The 18,908-nt window shown below is 39.7% G+C and overlaps 1 protein-coding gene across 4 annotated transcripts in view; it reads right to left on the bottom strand.

Annotated features, from left to right (window-relative positions):
* Positions 1-9,537: 9,537 nt before the first annotated feature.
* FAM3C (FAM3 metabolism regulating signaling molecule C) overlaps positions 9,538-18,908 on the bottom strand; it is a 30,098-nt gene continuing 20,727 nt past the window's right edge. For all 4 annotated transcript variants that reach the window (XM_065661834.1, XM_065661924.1, XM_065662081.1 and 1 more), the window contains 5 exons: positions 16,751-16,809; positions 15,306-15,356; positions 14,751-14,835; positions 12,080-12,206; positions 9,538-11,023 (listed from right to left, as the gene is read on the bottom strand). In XM_065661834.1, coding sequence (XP_065517906.1) covers positions 10,934-11,023; positions 12,080-12,206; positions 14,751-14,835; positions 15,306-15,356; positions 16,751-16,809 — 412 coding nt within the window. In that variant the 3' untranslated portion in view covers positions 9,538-10,933. The remainder of the gene's footprint in view (positions 11,024-12,079; positions 12,207-14,750; positions 14,836-15,305; positions 15,357-16,750; positions 16,810-18,908) is intronic.

Genomic DNA, 18,908 nt, shown 5'->3' on the forward strand with positions numbered 1-18,908 from the left:
CCTCTGCTTTCAAAAAGGAGCCTACATATGACATACATGGTTCAGCTACTTTTGTGGGCATATGGCACTAGGATGAATTTCACTCAGTTTAATAGGGTGGATTTTTTTTCCACCCTTTTAAAACATAGTCTTATAATACTCTTGTATAGCTTTGCAATAACACATCCTTTCTGTTTGAATGTAGCCATGTGTGTGCTTATCTGAGCAAGTGAGACTAGAAAAAAATGGAAAGAAATTTACAGTTTGAGTGGGAGAGAGGTCTTACCCCAGTCCTGTTCCCTCGCACTGCCCTTTTATGCACAAAGCAGCAGTTTGTGAAAAGTAGCAAACCTATGAAAAATGCCACAAGTTTACTTTTTGAAGAAAGGATAGTTGTAACCTCTTCTGAACGTGTTTTGAAAACAGAAATATATGTGTGCTGGCTGCATGTTTTCAGAGCAAAGTTGTGTTGTTGACCAAAGTGCTGACATACCGAGAGGAGTTACTGCAGGAATGCAGCTGGTCAGTTTATCGACATGCCAGTTTATCTGTGTTCATCAGCCCCTGAAGAACACCATCTCGTCCCTGCCTGTTGGAGATCCCTTGTCAAAGGATGTGTAGTAAACAGATGTGTAGCCTCCAGTGCTGTCAAAATGCCTCTGTGCTGGGCAGCACTTTTTGGTGAATGACAAGTATGTGAAACGTATGTGTAAGGTAAACAGCAACAATTAGCACTGGTCACTCAGAGGAAATGATGTTAAAAGGCCATCACTGGCTGAGGTTTCTGACGGAGCTGAGGAGCCTGATTTCAGTGAAGGATGAGGTTTCACAAGACAGCAAACTTGACTTTAGGGCAGTTCCTCATAGGTCAAAACCATCAAGGCTGGGTTATGTGCAGTGCTGAACTTACACCAACTCACTGCTGCCCCAGAGTTATTAAAAACATGTAAAAGGATCATCTCACTGTGGCAGTGTCATGCCAAATGAGGCATGGTTTGTCTGAGCCCTCTAACTTATGGTAGCTATCACAGAGGGTGGAATATCAGCAAGTATTAGAATGGAATAAATGTTATTATCTGTTCTAGATAGCCTGCCAAAAATGCTAATTGTGAATCCTCTCCTGACGGTATCCCGTCTGTGCCGCCAGGTGACCAGGAATGCCCAGATACAGCAGTAATAGCAATGGTGAATGAGGTATCGTGTCTCTGTCTTTCCTTTCATGCAAGCATTTGCAGTAGCAGTTATTAGGAATTTACACATTTTCACAATTTTTACCGTTAGTGGATCAGCACAGGCACAGGCAGATGATAGCTAACAATACCTTACCGAGAATCAGGGCTTCACACCCTTATGTCCAAGAAGCATTCCCAAGGAGGGTAGCAGTATTAGTAGTATTCTGACTACAAATGGGAAGCTGGAAAGAAATGACTTGCTCAAAGGCACTTGGAAAATCAGTGGCAGACCTAGGCTTAAATAAAATTACACCAGCCAGGTCTCCTGATGGTCAGCCTAGAGCTTTGGCTACCTGGTCACCTGCATTTGTTCCTCAGCCCACATAGGTTTGAAAACTGTGATTGATTAGTTAGGACAATCCAAGCCGTGACTACAAGGCAAGTCCTGCTGTGGGGCCCATCAGAGTTTTTCAAGGACAGGCAAAGACTAAAATAATCAGTTGACTACAATTCCATTTCCTAAACACGGGCTCCTGCTGTCTCTATTCCTGGGAGTCAAACATGCTTTTTTCCCCACGCACAAATGATAAATTCATCCTGAAGGGTATATAGTGCCTGTGAACTCCACATTAATGCTGCAGGTAATTACTGCTAAAATACCCGTGCCCGTCCCAGAGTCTGCTGTTACACTGAATCAACAACTGTGTAATTCCACAGGTAGATCTGTTAAATAACTAATGGTTTACTCAGTGGAGAATGAAATGGGAATTAACCCTCTATGGCTGCTGCATCAGCTATCAGCACTGAAAGTACAATGGCAGATAGGAATATGAGACTGCAACTTATTTCCCAGCTAGCAAATAACACTGACTGGTGATCCCTCCGGCCAAGGCTGGAATTTGGATGACAGGGCTGACTGTAAATGGATGACCTTCAGTGGAGGGGAACTATCACTTCATTTGTACAGCAGAGAGATGTAACAAAGTGTCTAGGAGAGTTAAGGCAGACACACACATGGGGTTTAGATGCACTAACTGAACTGAAGAAAGAGAGGTTCAGTACAACATAGGGCCATATGCCTTCTGAATCCTTCTGCTGAACCTGAGCCTGCAAACGAGAGTACAGTTCATCACAGGCTAAAAGATGAGAGCCCATCTCAGGGTTTGGCCATTTCACTTTCCTTTCAGCCTGTCTCTGTTTATGACTATACAGTGTAGTTTTAAATGAGATGCTCTTTTTCCTTGTTACTGCAAGGAAATCCTGTTGTTACTTTTTTGGTATTGTTATATGTGCATCAGGCAGGATGTGCAATTAAAACACTGAAACTTCTGAGTGGGCAAGAAAGATTTCTACAATCATTTTCCCCTAAGCCTGAAAATTTGCGTTTGTGGAACAGAGTGAAACACATTTTACAAGCATTTCTGTTTTCTATAGGAAAAAGCTTGACACTCTACTAGGGGTAAAAACCATCCTGCAGTGTTATTTATGTGGATGATGATTTATTCCCTGTGCTGAAAGGTACATTGTGCCTTATGTCATTAGCACAAAAGCAGCTAACAGCTGAAACAATGTCCCATTCTTCTGCATGGGCTAATCTGCCCCATAATCTAAAACATTAATTTGACACTCTATTGTGTCTCAGTATTACTAAATAATATTTTGATGTTAAACATAATGAGTTTTTGGAGGACCTATATATCAGTAGGAGAATCAGTGTGCAGAGGAACACAACAGCAAGACACTACTCAACTCCAGTTTCAGATGGGCTATTTCGGTTTTTAAATACAGTTCTGGCTAGTCATTGCTGATTTTGCCAGTGGGACAAACCCAGAAGTTACCTGAAACTTAGAGACATAAGTAAGTGGTTAAGTTCTATACTTGCTTATTCTGGAGCTCTAGACTGTAGTGTCAGGCTGCCGGAGCGTGGGATGAGGCTCTCTACCACTGCCCTGACAGCACAGGATTCACAGCAATCCTGACAGGATTGGTTTAACAACATGGTTCACAGAAACACTCCTCAAACTAACAGATTTGGCTCAGTTTGGAGCAGTAAACTGTGGCAATGGCAGTAAGAACTCAGGGAGGTGACAAGGAGTAGTATCTCTTTGAGCTATTTGTGCTGCCAGTGCCATAATGTTATCCAACTATGGTTTCACACTTCATGTGCATTGAAAACTCCAGGTTTTTAACATAAACCAACAAAACCAGAACCCAAGCAGCATGAAGGGACAGTGTTTGACAGAAGTTCTGCAAACAAAGCAGCTAGTGAAATAAACCCATTTTAGTGACTTCCATGCAAGAGAACCAGGCAAAATCCAACTTTGGGGATTATCCAATGCTACAATCACCTCCTGTAGAAGTTTTATCATCCCTCAAAATGTGCTAACATAGGAGCCCTCTCAGGAAAATAAGCAGGCCATGCACAAAAGGAAGGATTGATACTGCAGGGCAGGCACATTTTCCATTGATCAGTGATTTTATGGCAGTACAACTGAAAGTAATCTCTTTAAAAAGCCCTCCTTGCTTCTGGTCACTGAGGACTAAACTGCAATAAGGGAAGATAGAATAGTATTATGCTGAGGCTGTATTTGGGATAATACAAGTTTAAGCACTTCAATAACCATGTTGGGTTATTTGGGTTCAGTGTTTTTTGTTTTGCTTTTTCATTTGCTGATTGTCTGATAATTGCAATGCTAAGAAATCACTCTGAACCTCTTGCATTGTAGTGCAAGATCAACAAGAGGAACAGAATTAACCAGCTACTTTGGGCCCCTCCAGAGAACAGAAAATTCCCAGAGGATGGAGTGATTTCTGTGCATTTTACACAGCAGACAACGTAGCTGGACTATTACAGGGCTCTCTATAGAGATCGCTACCTCTCTCCATATATCTCCACATATATTAGGCTTATAAAAGGTGGAAGCAAGGACAGGCAGCCTGGGATGAATACAGGGATGTTGTCCGGGAAACTAGGGACCAGGTTAGGAAGGCTAAGGCCCAATTAGAATTAAACTTGGCTAGGGATGTTAAGGATAACAGGAAGGGATTCTATAGGTACATAGTGAATAAAAGACAGACTAGGGACAACGTAGGTCCCCTCAGGAAGCTGTCAGGAGAGCTGGCTACCCTGGATTTGGAGAAGGCTGAGGTTCTTAACGACTTCTTTGCCTCGGTTTTCACTGGCAAAGGCCCTGACTGCACCACCCAAGTCTTGGAAGGCAGATGCAGGGACTGTGAGAATGAAGACCTTGGGCCCACTGTAGGAGAGGATCTGGTTCGAGACCATCTTAAAATCCTGAACGTACACAAGTCCATGGGACCTGATGAAATCCATCCACGGGTCCTGAAGGAGCTGGCGAATGAAGTTGCTAAGCCACTGGCCATCATATTTGAAAAATCATGGCAGTCAGGTGAAGTTCCTGATGACTGGAAAAAGGGAAATATAACCCCCATTTTCAAGAAGGGGAAAATGGAAGACCCGGGGAATTACAGACCAGTCAGTCTCACCTCTGTGCCTGGTAAAATCTTGGAGCACATTCTCCTGGAAGGCATGCTAAGGCACATGAAAAACAACAAGGTGCTTGGTGACAGCCAGCATGGCTTCACTAAGGGCAAATCCTGCCTGACCAATTTGGTGGGTGGCCTTCTATGATGGGGCTACAGAACTGATGGACAAGGGTGGATGTCATCTACCTGGACTTGTGCAAAGTGTTTGACACTGTCCCACACCACATCCTTCTCTCTAAATTGGAGAGACATCAATTTGATGGATGGACCACTCAGTGACTAAAGAACTGGCTGGATGGCCGCACACAAAGAGTTGTGGTCAATGGCTCGATGTCCGGCTGGAGACTGGTAACGAGTGGTGTCCCTCAGGGATCTGTGTTGGGACCGGTCTTGTTTAACATCTTCGTCGCTGACATGGACAGTGGGATTGAGTGCGCCCTCAGCAAGTTTGCCGATGACACCAAGCTGTGTGGTCCGGTTGATATGCTGGAGGGAAGGGATGCCATCCAGAGGGACCTTGACACACTTGTGAGGTGGGCTGATGCCAACCTTATGAAGTTCAACCACGAGAAGTGTAAGGTCCTACACCTGCAATCCCAGGCACAGCTACAGACTGGGCAGAGAAGAGATTCAGAGCGGCCCTGCAGAGAAGGACTTGGGGGAGCTGGTCGATGAAAAAATGAACATGAGCCGGCTTCAGTGTGCGCTCACAGCCCAGAAAGCCAACCGTATCCTGGGCTGCATCAAAAAGAGCGTGACCAGCAGGTCGAAAGAGGTGATCCTGCCCCTCTACTCTGCTCTCGTGAGACTTCCCCTGGAGTATTGTGTGCAGTTCTGGTGTCCTCAACATAAAAAGGACATGGAACTGTTGGAACAAGTCCAGAGGAGGGCCACGAGGATGATCAGGGGACTGGAGCACCTCCCGTATGAAGATAGGCTGAGGAAGTTGGGGCTGTTCAGCCTGGAGAAGAGAAGGCTGCGTGGGGACCTAATGGCAGCCTTCCAGTATCTGAAGGGGGCCTATAGGGATGCTGGGGAGGGTCTCTTCATCAGGGACTGTAGTGACAGGACAAGGGGTAACGGGTTAAAACTTAAACAGGGGAAGTTTAGATTGGATATAAGGAGGAAATTCTTTCCTGTTAGGGTGGTGAGGCACTGAAATGGGTTGCCCAGGGAGGTTGTGAGTGCTCCATCCCTGGCAGTGTTCAAGGCCAGGTTGGATGAAGCCTTGTGTGGGATGGTTTAGTGTGAGGTGTCCCTGCCCATGGCAGGGGGGTTGGAACTAGATGATCTTGAGGTCCTTTCCAACCCGAACTATTCTATGATTCTATGATACTCTGCTCTCGTGAGACCTCACCTGGAGTATTGTGTGCAGTTCTGGTGTCCTCAACATAAAAAGGACACGGAACTGTTGGAACAAGTGCAGAGGAGGGCCACGAGGATGATCAGGGGACTGGAGCAACTCCCGTATGAAGACAGGCTGAGGAAGTTGGGGCTGTTCAGCCTGGAGAAAAGAAGGCTGCATGGAGACCTCATAGCAGCCTTCCAGTATCTGAATGGGGGCTTATAGAGATGCCGGGGAGGGACTCTTCATTAGGGACTGTAGTGACAAGGGGTAACAGGTTAAAACTTAAACAGAGGAAGTTTAGATTGGATATAATGAAGAAGTTCTTTACTGTGAGGGTGGTGAGGCACTGGAATGGGATGCCCAGGGAAGCTGTGAATGCTCCATTCCTGGCAGTGTTCAAGGCCAGGTTGGACGGAGCCTTGCATGGCATGCTTTAGTGTGAGATGTCCCTGCCCATGGCAGGGGGGTTGGAACTAGATGATCTTGAGGTCCTTTACAACCCTAACTATTCTATGATTTGATATTCTAAAGCCCTAAAAGTCTTCATTTCTATATACTTTAAAGGATAAAATGAACATTGTATGTTTATTATCTACTAACACACTACAAAACTTAACACAAGGTCTAGTTATATACATTGTGTGTTGGGGCTAAGATATAAAAGCTAGAGATCAAGATATTACCCATCAAGTTTTCCAGTGGGAAGGATGATTCAGCTGCCAACATCTGGGAACATGTGGCTGTGCTGATAAAGAGAATGCTGAAATATTTAAGGCTGAGAAAGATAATTAGTCAGAGAGGATTGCTGTGGGATTTGGTAGGAAAAAACATTTGCAGACTACATTCCACAGAAGACAGCACTCCCTTCCACTGCCATCTACCAAGCTCAACGGGGAGACATGATTCTTTCTCATCTGGGAGTGCCTTTTTCCATGTCAATGACGCTGTAGCCATATCTTGCTACGGACACCACCCTAAGAAAGGAATAGAACTTTTTGAGGGAATGGGTGGTTACACATTATAGCTACTTAAAAAGGATATATGCAAGATTAAAGGCACTGTGTTGCATATTCTAGAAAGGAAAAGATAAGGGCAGGAAGAAGGTAAAAAACACCTAAATGGAGAATCATCAATTTTTAACTTGCAAAAAAAGTAATCCACAATTTTCAGCAAAGAAGATTTGGATGGTACATGAGACAACCTGTCTAGATGGGTAGTTAAGCACAGGAAGATATTTGAGGAACCTGGTTTAACTTGAGTCACTGCAGGACACATTAGGTCTCGTTTGTAAAGCTGAAAGTGCTGACTACAGGAGCAGCAAGGAGGAACTGAAAGTGGGTTTAAGCTAATACTAAGATAATCAGAATGTAATGAAACATCTCAAGTAGAGCACATTCTCATTTGCTATAGTTCAATTTTTCCCCTCCAAGGAGGTAGCAGCAGGAGATTACTGAGACAAGATGTTTGTACCCTTTTGGCACATTGCTCAGAGGGTGAGAAGCAGAGTCCCTCATGTCCCTAGTTCAGCCTCAGGAACCACTGACACCTCGTAGTAGCACTGGAACAGGCTGAGAGCTGTTCTTGTACCTTCCTACTTCGGCCTCAAAGTTCCCATCAAGCCTTCCAGGCTTCTTATTCAATTTTCTTAGACAGACCCCTTGTATTAAGCTAGTGAATAGCCTTAGCCTGGCTTTAACAGACATAATGCTAAGCTGGATTTCATGAATAAAAAGTCCCATGCTTGGTATCCACCTTAGCCATGACCCAAGTCAGTTGAGGAAGGAACTAAAGCCCTTCTTACCCTTACACCAGTTAGGCCAGTCAACACTTAATGGTGGCAGTATTATTTTATTTCCCCTTCTGAAGCTATCCACCTGGCCTCTATATATTAATACACTCAGTCCTGAAAAGCACTCAGACTGCAGAAAATCCAAACAGTTTAGAAGACATTACAAACACATCAAGCATTTAGTAGCTACTCCAATGTTAGAGGGAATTAAGTGCCACAGTAAGATACCTGGAAAGCAAAACATGCTGAGAAAAAAGGAAGCCTTTTGCAAACTAGCAGTTGGTAAACTAAACCTGCTAAAGGCTCTGCTATTTTTGGAGGAACAGAAAATACAATGTTTGATCATTAAAGACACTAGGAAAGATGCAGACGGTAGGAGGTAGAGGCTTCTGTCAGCTTCTTTCTTAAGACTCACCCATATAAAGCAACACTAGTACAGCAATTGAGAGCTGTGGTTTACAATGAAATTGTTTTCAGGTGGCTTGCATCCCAGCTAGGTGCTCCTTGGTGAAAATGAAGTTATACCTTCTTGTGTCTTCCCCCCATTCTCACAACCACGTTTGTTGAGGTAAGCATCACACACACACACACACCCCCCCCCATCTTTTGTTCCCTCATTGCTCTGTTCTCAATCCTGCAAGATCCTGCAAATGCTCCCATTGTCTTGCATAGGAAAATACACATCCTGGAGCCTTGTCACACATGGGTACTTCCACATAAAGGTAACTGTACAAAATGTCTTCATCTTTTCAACTGACTGCTTCCTAGGACCAGCTGTGGGAGAGATCAGGGAGGTCAGAAGAGTCAAATTAAATGCAGATAATTGGCAAGTCTCACTTCTGAAGAGTAAGCATTAGAAAGTTTACTTCAGAAGGGGGATATTGTGACTAGCCTGCTCAAAGCATAAGAGAAGAGTTGGCATGATCAAATCCTGTGGCAAGTCAACAGACTATGATGATGAACTAGAGCAAGGAGAGCACACTGCATGCCCACTTCAGTGGAAGTTTTTTATTTTACTTGGAAAGTCTTATTAAATGTGACATGATAACGCTGTGAGGACATGGGTTTGAGAATAAGAGGAAGATTTCCACAAAAAAAAAAAAAATAAAAAACACAAGAATCAAGTTATCTAAAAAAAAAAAAAAAACAAAACGAAAACAAAATCAGGAAAATAATCCTACCATTTTATTGCTTAAAAATCTGTGTAAGTTTTGTGATTGTACACCTGTCACCCTCCAAGGGGATGACAGGCATAATATATTTAATTTACACTGGGGAAAAAAAAAGGCACAAATTTAAAAGCTACAAGGGCTAAAAGAGGTCTGCCTTTAGTCTTATTCCCTCTCCATTTAATTTTGCAGAGGAAACATAAACCTTTTAATTTGATGAAAGATGAAACAATCATTGGCACACAAAACCAAAAGAATGAAGGCAAGAATAGTCCACAGAAACTGGTAATGCAGACAAATATGGGTTTTTCTCCCTTAAGTCTCTGCCAAGTAACTTCAAAATCTTGATACTATTCTGGGTAGCAGCATAACCAATACTGGCATATACACCAAGCAAAACTGTATTTCTATGACAATTCCAGGACTTGCACTGTTTCCCATAATAGCCTAACATTATGAAATAGAAGTTATTTTCCAATTGATAACAACAGAGGGGTTTACTTTGGCAAAAGCAAATACATTGTTTTGACATGTCCTCCTACACAAAAAAAATCTGAGATTTAACAAAAGCAGTTTCACTGTATAAGGTGCAGTTTATTGCTGTTCTACATTAAATTTGAGGGAAAACCACATTATATAACAAGCTAAACATACAGAACTCTGAATCCAGTATTATTCTGGTATAACAGGTTATTTATTTGACTCACAAGGTAATTCCCAATATTGCTTGAAATATTTAGTGCACAGAATGGTCTTGGAAGACATCAACAACAACAGTATTTTGAAAGTCGCTCTGCTCAACTCACACCGTAGGTTTCTCAAAAAAATCTTTGTGCCTTTTGCCCCACAGAAGTTTGTGGAGATTAAACCAGAACTCACGACATAAAGCTCCAAGACAGTACACCCAATTCTCTGCCAGCCCCTATTTTGTAACCGACACCATCAGTTACATCACACTAACTCAGTTTCAGGAAAAGTTCAAGCTGGCCCTACTTAAAACAGGAATTTCCAAAGCAAGCAGTGTTCCCTCACAGCTGTGGTACAAGCTAAAGAATAAGGTCACTTCAACTTGGTCCATATCTTCCATTAAAGAAAAGAACAAAAAGGATGAAGGAAGCATTGTCAGTTAAGTTGAAATGTCATACAACCCAAGACACAATGCTTTCTCAACCATCTCACTGTAAGAACAAATTGCCTCAGATCACATTAAGTGTACCATAGGTGGTAAAGAGGCACACAATTGCATACCCTGAAACAACACCCACTAGAAGCAAACATTTTCAAGTACAGATCCTTCCAAGCTGCTATCATGACCACTATTTACATATTTACTTCTGTTCTTCCCCTAATAAAAATATTTTATATTGTGCTTCTCAAGGCATATCTGTGTTACTATCAGGTATTCTTCCTCTGCTGAGTATTCAGTTTTTGACAGGGGTCCATAAAATAAGTTTCTGGAGCGCTTGGTATCAGAATAACCAAACAGCTTTAATAGAAAGTGATGCTGCCATCAAAAAGGCAGAGGATAAAAAAAGAAAATAAAGCTCTTTATTAACTTATCACTAAAATCTACAATATTCCACAAAGCTTACATACTCACAGCAACATTGTTAAGAGGACAGTACAACATTTGTCAGGATCTGTTTATTATCCACATATGCCATTTTAGCCAGTTGATCTGCAAGATATTATTTACCACAGGAAAACTAAATACTGTGCTTTTAAGAAACCTGCATAGAAATGATTTGATGTTTCTTTTATTTTGGATGTATTTACAAAAAGGAGTTCTATGTGTGTTAGCAATAAATAATCCGAATATTCAAAATGTCAGTGCTCATGCACACACCGACAAGATGGTTGCATGCTTTAAAAATATTATTTACAGTACAGTCTCCTTCATAGCCCTCTCCCTAATAGTAGCAGAAAGTGCAGTTTCTTCCAGATTCTCTCCCCTTTCCTTTGTTTTCATTTAGTCTTGCTTCTGAGGGATACAGCCTTCCATCTCAACAACTTCTGGCCAGCCTTCATATTTATTTGTGTCCTTGTTGTTCTTTATATGCTATAAATAGAAAGCATCAGTCTACTGTTAATGTAAACTCATTTAATCTTCTGCTTTAACTTATAGCTTTAAAAGACATTTTATTTACTTATTTTCAAGCCATGGACAAAAAGACGACACTCTATTAGACTCTTACGCTTTGTATCAAATATAACAATCTCTCAGTATTCACCACTTCATGTAACTTGCTCAGACAGATGTATACTAAAAACAATGAAGCCATACTGGGAAAACATGTCCTAGATTTATTATGGATGTTTATTTAGGAAGAGAAACAAACAAGGAAAGGACCACCTGCATTGAAACATGAAACACTAGGGAAAAAATAAATAAGGATATAAACATACAAGGCATTCAAAACAGATAGTTTTTAAAGAACATTATCTAACTTTGAATGTTTGCCTTCTTTGAAAGTTAGGGGTTTATTTTTTAACCAAGCACCCATCTGCAGTCAGGTAATACACTGGTGCCTCCAAGAGTTTGCCACTGCTCCTGCACTAGTTCCCACTCCCTTGTAAGGCTGGCAAGAGAATGTGTCTTCCTCACTCTCCCAGTGCAGAGCTATCTTACCAGTAATTAAAGAGAACTATGCTACATGTTCAGCTGTAACAGCTAAAGTGTGGAAACACATTATTTCACAAATTTCACTCTGGCAGCATTAATTTTTGACAGAAGAAAAAAACAGGCGGGAACACCAACACTTTGCCACTTATCTGTTGGAGGTCTACCATTGTTAGTGCATCTAAAACACAACCATTAGGCAGTAAGTTTTGAATTCTTCAGTTTAATTGGATTCATTAAAGAGATAAAATGATCTAGTTATTGGGATAATAAGATCTACCCTGTATAACATTTTTTTCTTATTTGTGAATCACCAAATAATCTATGTATATTTAAAAGGAGGAACCTAGTAAAAGAATAAATTTGAAAATAATCCTGTGTTCCAATACTGCAATATTAGACACCCATCCTGAACAAATGCATGGTATTTATAAAACATGCTACACCTTTATTAATGTAAGCTGTCAAATTCCAGTAAGTTATAGAATCACAGACCTGTTCAAATGGACTTTTAGTCTTAATTCCTTTTCCACCACAGAAGACCCAGTTGTCTCTAAAGCCAAGGTTAGCAATAGACGTGCTTCCTAATTCAGCAATCAGTTTCCGCGCTTCATCATTAAGCCTTGAACAGAACAGAGAAGTTCATTACGTGAATCAAATATACTCCCTTAGAGCTTTTGTTGTTCTATGGACCATTCAGCTTTAATCTGATTAAATATAGTTTAAATCAATCAATACTGGGCAAAATTTATCTTTCAAAATCAGATAACTCTAGCTCTGAAATCACCTGATCTAATGAGCACTGCTCCTGATATTATAATCTCAAGGAAACAGCATACAAACCTATCAGAAACCAACAAAAGCCAGGAACACTCTTGTGAAAATTTATACATACCTCTCAAGTCACGTTAGCAATTCTCCAAGCAACTAAAAAAAGTCAGCCTTTAAAGTAAACACTGTTTGCAGGCTCAAGCTGAAGTCTAGATAAAGTAAAAGTTATTTTAGATCAGAAGAATGACCTAAATATATGAAAGAAGTTCTTGTCTGCTTGAGCCAAGTAATTCAAAATTCAGCGTGCTGCCCCACAACACAGTTCAGTGCCTGTAGGTCTAGGTTGGATAATTTTAGGATGGAAGAAAAAATTATTCTGTAGGATTATAAATTATCATGCCAAAACCTCCAAGCAAGTGCTCTTTATTTCTTCCTTTCAGTTACTATATTTGCCTGATTACTAAACAATAAAATTACTAAACACACAATATCTGATTCTTACTAGTGAGATAGTTGTATTAGTCAGCTAAAATTATGGAATTAGGTAATTTGGAGGTAATTTGCACAGCTCATATTCCAAGTTTCTAGAGCATGTGGCCAGTTTATATACATACATCTAAAACCAAAAAAAAACCCAACCCCCAAACTTTTAAAAACGTTGGTTCTTCACAATTTAAACTGTTTTCAAGAACTAGCATTTATGTTTACCATCAAATGCCAGTAGCACAGTTTTGGCTAGTTATGTAACATCCCAACTAAGCAGAAATTCCTGGATGTCAACACAAATGGAACAACTGGGACAAATTCACCTTCTTGCTTAGCTGATACTATGTCTACATTCAAGCTTTCAAAAGCATCAGCTGTTACTGATTATTGAAACATACTAACTGTATTTATAAAAAAAAAAAGGAAAAAGAAAAAAGCAACAACACAAGTTAATGGAATGAAAGACAGAGGATCCAGTTTTGGCATAAAGAAACAAAGTACTTTCTTCTCCTTTTAGCAGCAAACATACAGACAACACTGCACCCTGCAGAGTCAGGACTTTGTCATAAGCAAGATGCTTCTATATAAAAATAGAGAGGAGTTGTGGATAGCAAATTGAAGCAAAAGATTAAGAAAAAAATAATAAAAGAAATACAGAACACATTAAAAAAAGTTAAATATTATTAAAACAATGAAGAAGTGGGGGAAAGAAAAAAGCCTCTTAATTTTTACTGTGAAAAGCAATTCTTTGGACAGGATGACTTAAGCGAGAAGTAGATTACAATACAAATTCTACGGTAATTTTTATCGTCTATTAAAACTGACCAAGGGAAGGTTGGAAGATAATGCTTAAAGAGAACTAAAACCTCTTAGGCTATGTCTACATTAATAACTTAAAACAGCTTTAGGGTGGAACAGTACAAACACTGAGGCCAAAATGTATAAGGTACACACTTAGTAACCTCTCAGACTTTGAAAGAAAGGATACAGGTAAGGCCTATTGGGAATAGGCTCTGCACCCCCGTAACCACTGAGCTCAGTCTTGGAGTCAATGTGATAAAAGTGCTGGATGGAACAGACCAGCTTCCACCAGATTATGTCCTCACAATCTTGTTTCTGTATCTCAATATATCTGAATTTACTAGCATGAGACAGGATGAGGTATCAGCAACAGAAGACCCAGCACATACCCAAAAGACAGATACCCTTGGCAGCATACATTCAAAAAAAGAGAGGTGGAGACAAATTCTAGGAGATCAGCTAGAAACCTACAGGGTGTTCAGAAACCAGGGAGGATAAGGGAGTGATTTAAATGTACAGTGCCTAACATAAATATATTCTTCATAGCTATGAGTAAGCAGTCTGTTATTCTGACCGTATGCCCCACACTGTCTTGTTGCATTAAACTTTTCTCAGAGGAGCAAAACAACAATTACATGTACTGATACAGCACTTGCTGACTGTTAACCTCTGTCCTTTTCAGATTTTAAAATGCTTGTGGTATTTTCACTCAAGGGTCTGGTTTAGTATCTAATTTATTGTTTCCCCTGTTGTTGGGATCACAAAAGCGTACACCTAACAGTCCTTCATGTAAATACATACATAACCCATTACACCTGGTTAGTTTTTTATTTAATCCTTGTTTTCCCCAAATCACATCAGCATTATAAAACTAATAAACTGAAAGCATAGTTTCAAACCCATCATCTTGGAAGATGGTCTAGCTGGAGGCGCCCCTACCCATGGCTGGAGGATTGGAACTAGATGATCTTAAGGTCCTTTCCAGCCCTAACCGTTCTATGATTCTAACAAAACTTTATCAAGTGATTATATGATAAAGAATACCTTTTCAGCATAAAATGGCATTTAAAAGTTTAAGCGATATGTACTATATAAACCAGTGACATACTTGGTTGCACCATCATCATATGTTCCCATCAACACTATTGTTCCATCCTGGATAGACTTCAGAAATTCTATGAATGGAGCCACATCTGAAGAGAGAACACAAAACTGCTTAATAACAAGCAACCTTTCCATATTTAAACACCTGAAATGCCTTCGTTAAAAGACTATTCTAAGAATATTCGTAAATGTACTTAGAAATTTATAAGAGAGAAAGTGGGAGAAAGACAAAATGCATCAGAGAACTCCATTTTATAGAAAGAGATTCATCCATATTGTGTACAGACCTAACAACTAGTGGGAACTACTTGGGAGAACAAGTGTGTTTGATTAACCATACCATTCCCTCCCACCTCAACTATCTGTGTTTCTTTAAAGTTTTACTCTCCTCACAATTACAAAGGTAGAGGTGAAGGACTCCATCAAGCTACCACCTTAACCCACCACAGCAAATGGAGCCTGGGGGGAGTAGGAAGGAGAGAAGAGGAGAAAAAAAAAAAAAAAAAAAAAAGGAAGAGACATTTGCCTCTCTCTAACCAGCTCAGGTAACTGCACTTACCTCCTCCCCACATGTCAAAGAATTTAGTGTCTAACGTTTCTCCTGTTTTACCTGGAGAAAATGAAACAATGTCGTTAAACATAGCTAAAATTACTTTAAAAAGACAACATGCAAAACTCCTTTTAATGACTTGGAGAAAGCGCTGCAGAAGGCACCATGTAACTCAATTATACAGAGCTCCTGTCTTTTATTAAGATTGCTCCTTAAATAGCATAATAATCTCTGAGAAGGTGCAGGAAGACATAAGAGGAAAAGAGAAAATGCAAACTTCTAATTTTGCTTCAAGTGGCACTCTAAAAGTCCAGAGTCTCTAAAAACAATAAAGAGAATTCACTTCATACAGTAGCCTTTTTTAAGTTTTTTTTTTTTTTTTCTGGAAATAGCATAACTACAGGTTGCCTTTAGTGCCACATAGAAAGTAAGAAAGATTAAAATTACACTGCATGTTTTGCCATAGGCTGGAAATTCCTAGTTGATTTAAACATCCAAAACAAATAAAAGTGGACAATACAGTAATCTTACAGTAATTTTTTTTTTTACTATGCTGCTCACAAAGGCAGTAATTGATGGAAGACAGTTTTCTTTAATACATACACTCAAAGTTTGGAAGACAGGGAGAAAGACTGGCAGCTATGTAACATGAAGGTAGTTATTTTTATTTTGAACAGATTGAGACGATTTAGAAGGGCAAAACAGGATTAGGCAAATATTGTTCAAGTCATGCTTTAGATGATGTAAACCTGAGTACGATCCAGAAATAATATGAGTTTATAGTGCAGTGAAATGTCAAAGTACTATCTTAGTGCTACAAGGAATTGCTTCCTACACAGGAAGGACAAAGGACAAAGCTGCCAGTACTGATGTTCAGCCCAGCTTTCAAGGTGGCACGCAGGTAAAGTTGTCTGGTTTCCAGGAAAGATAAGAATCCTGAACACAATTATATATGATGTTACTGAAGAACAAGACCTACATATGTGGACTAATCAAATATACTGATTTCAAGCTAGGAAAAAAAATGAGCTGGTCTTTCCAGTTAGTAACAGAATTGTTAAATCAGTTTCACTGCAAAGAAAGCAACAGAAGAATTTAGTCTACAGTTTTATTAGTGTTGGCAACACACAAAGTCAAAAGTAGTTGCATGCATGCATCTTGTGTCTTTTTCCACTTTATAAGTGCATTAGGAACTTATCTGACGTACCACTGAGAGAGCAAAAATAGTCACCACAGCACTCCACATTACTACACATTTTTACAAACAAAAATGTGCTGTTTTTCTAAAAAGAAAAAAGGTACAAGTGCCGAAACCCAACATTCTTTCAGTATGAATATGCTGAGTACTTCCTTTTCTCCTCCTGCTTGACCTTCACCATCCCTTAGTATCTCACCTCAAACTTCAGAAGCAATTTGAAAATGAAAACAATATGCTCACTTAAAATGTCACTTACCATTGACCAAGGCCACATTTATTCCTCTGCCAACATTATTTTTCACTCCACTCATTAAACTGAAACAAAATAAATTATTTTTAGTAGGACAATTTTGTGATGTGAAATACTTCTGATTTCTAAATTGGATCAATCAGATTGTAGGAGATGCGTAGTTGAAAAACCACACGTCCACATAAATGAAGTCTCCTTGAACTGTGTGCTCTCTTGGCACCCATGAATTGAGAACAACAGATCAGATACCCCCAGTTGCATCCACTTCATTTGATGGCTTAATCATTTTAGTCTCAAACTATTTGTGTGTATATTAAATGTGTCACAATAAAGTGCTAATTATGTATTTTAAAAGCTTCCTTGCAGTTAAAGAGCCTGAAACAACTTGAGCTTAGCACAGACACATAGCCAACAGTTTAAGCTTTTTTGTAAGCACATGACAAACAAGAATGGGTTAATTAAGTTTCAAAGCTAACCGACATAGGCATTTAGAATCAATACTGCAGCATTACAAAAAGAAACAATAAAGTCGAAGAAGTTAGCTACTTATACCTGTAAAAGGAAACCTAAATCCAGGAAAAATACTTAATACACCAATGGGACTTCAAGCTAAAGTTGAATATCATCTTGGAGTAGAGTCACACATCTCCAAAAAACTGTCACAGTCTATAACAGCAGATTGGCCAAATTGAGAGTGGCAAAGGAGCTCGAAAGAAGAGATGCATTGTGAAATGGAAGCCCTTCAGAGCTGCAAAGGGCTAATGGGAACATCGAGACAGCTAGGATGCTGTACTGCCTTAGGCCATGGTGGGTATACCACTCCAGTGAAAGGAAGCTTCTAGACCCCCTCATCCCTTTCACTGGTACTGTGCAAAGACCTCCATTCTGCATCCAGGCCAGAATTAATATTTTGAAACTAGGAGTAAGAGTAAATATAGGAGAGTTGAAGCAATTACATAAAATTAAGTCCTCAGCCAAGATTCAAAAAACCACCTCAGTGCAAGCACACAGGTGCACACCTAATTAATAACAAGCACACACTTGAACTCCATCCTTATGAGGATTTCTTTAAACCTCCCTCTCTTGCTCTCAGAAGGGGCTGCAGATGTGTGCTATCCTGTTATGTCCAGAACTTTCTTCACAGTTGTTGTGCAACCATACAATTTTCAGGTGATGTAAGCAACATTTTGGAAGGACCACATCCTTACACACACAACTGCAACATCAGCATTCTCATGCTAGCTTATTAGTGATAGGCTAGGAACAAGAAATGGTCTGTCACAGAAATATGACAAAAATCTTCCTCTCTGACACTATTTTTTGCACCCACAATGAAGACAGAAGCCAAAAATGTAGAGGAATGTTAAATTCAATAGACAACTATCAAGAAAAGACTCAGTATTAGCTAGTTCAGAGAAGCCACGAAAGACTGCTGGTTAATGGTAACTTGTGGCACAGTGACTTAGGTTTTAAAGAGCTAGTAATCAGAGATGAAAGAGTCCACAATTCTCCTGTTAGTCCTCAAAGTCGTATCATTTGCCAAAAATTCTGATTAAAATTAAAAGTCTAATTTAGTAACTTCTGAAACAAAAGACTTAATTTTCTGCTGAAATGCAGAATTCAGTTCTAGTTAGTAGGGAATTCTAGAAGTACTTTAGCCACTGGAGCATCATTTCTTCTCTGATCACATGATTTTCACATCATATCTCAGTATCCACTCTGAACAATAAAGACATATGGCAAATAAAGAATGAAAATATAAATGAAAAAAGGCAGTGAAGTCCTGAATGCATTCCTTTGCTCATATAAAATTTAGTGGACATTTAACTTGCCAAAAAGAATTAAGAACTTCCTTTTAACGACAAAATTCTCTGTAAGTAAATATCAGTCAAAAAATATATAGCACTGGGGTGACTAAATGCTGAAAATTTACACATATATAACAAAAGTTGTAATGGATTTCAGACAACAAAAAAATCCTGCAAATATCAATACAAGTATTACTAGTTATTAAAGGAAGGTAGTGCAAAATTGTCCCTGCTTCCTTGACATAGAATCATGAAGAAGAATAGAAAGTAATCAGGGAAAAAAAAAAAAAAAAAAAAAGGCATTTTGCAGGAGTGAGTTCACAAAATATCACTTAAAAAAGAGCTACTGAAGAGGA

Source organism: Lathamus discolor, chromosome 1 (assembly GCF_037157495.1).
Source record: "Lathamus discolor isolate bLatDis1 chromosome 1, bLatDis1.hap1, whole genome shotgun sequence".
Taxonomy (NCBI): Eukaryota; Metazoa; Chordata; class Aves; order Psittaciformes; family Psittacidae; genus Lathamus; species Lathamus discolor.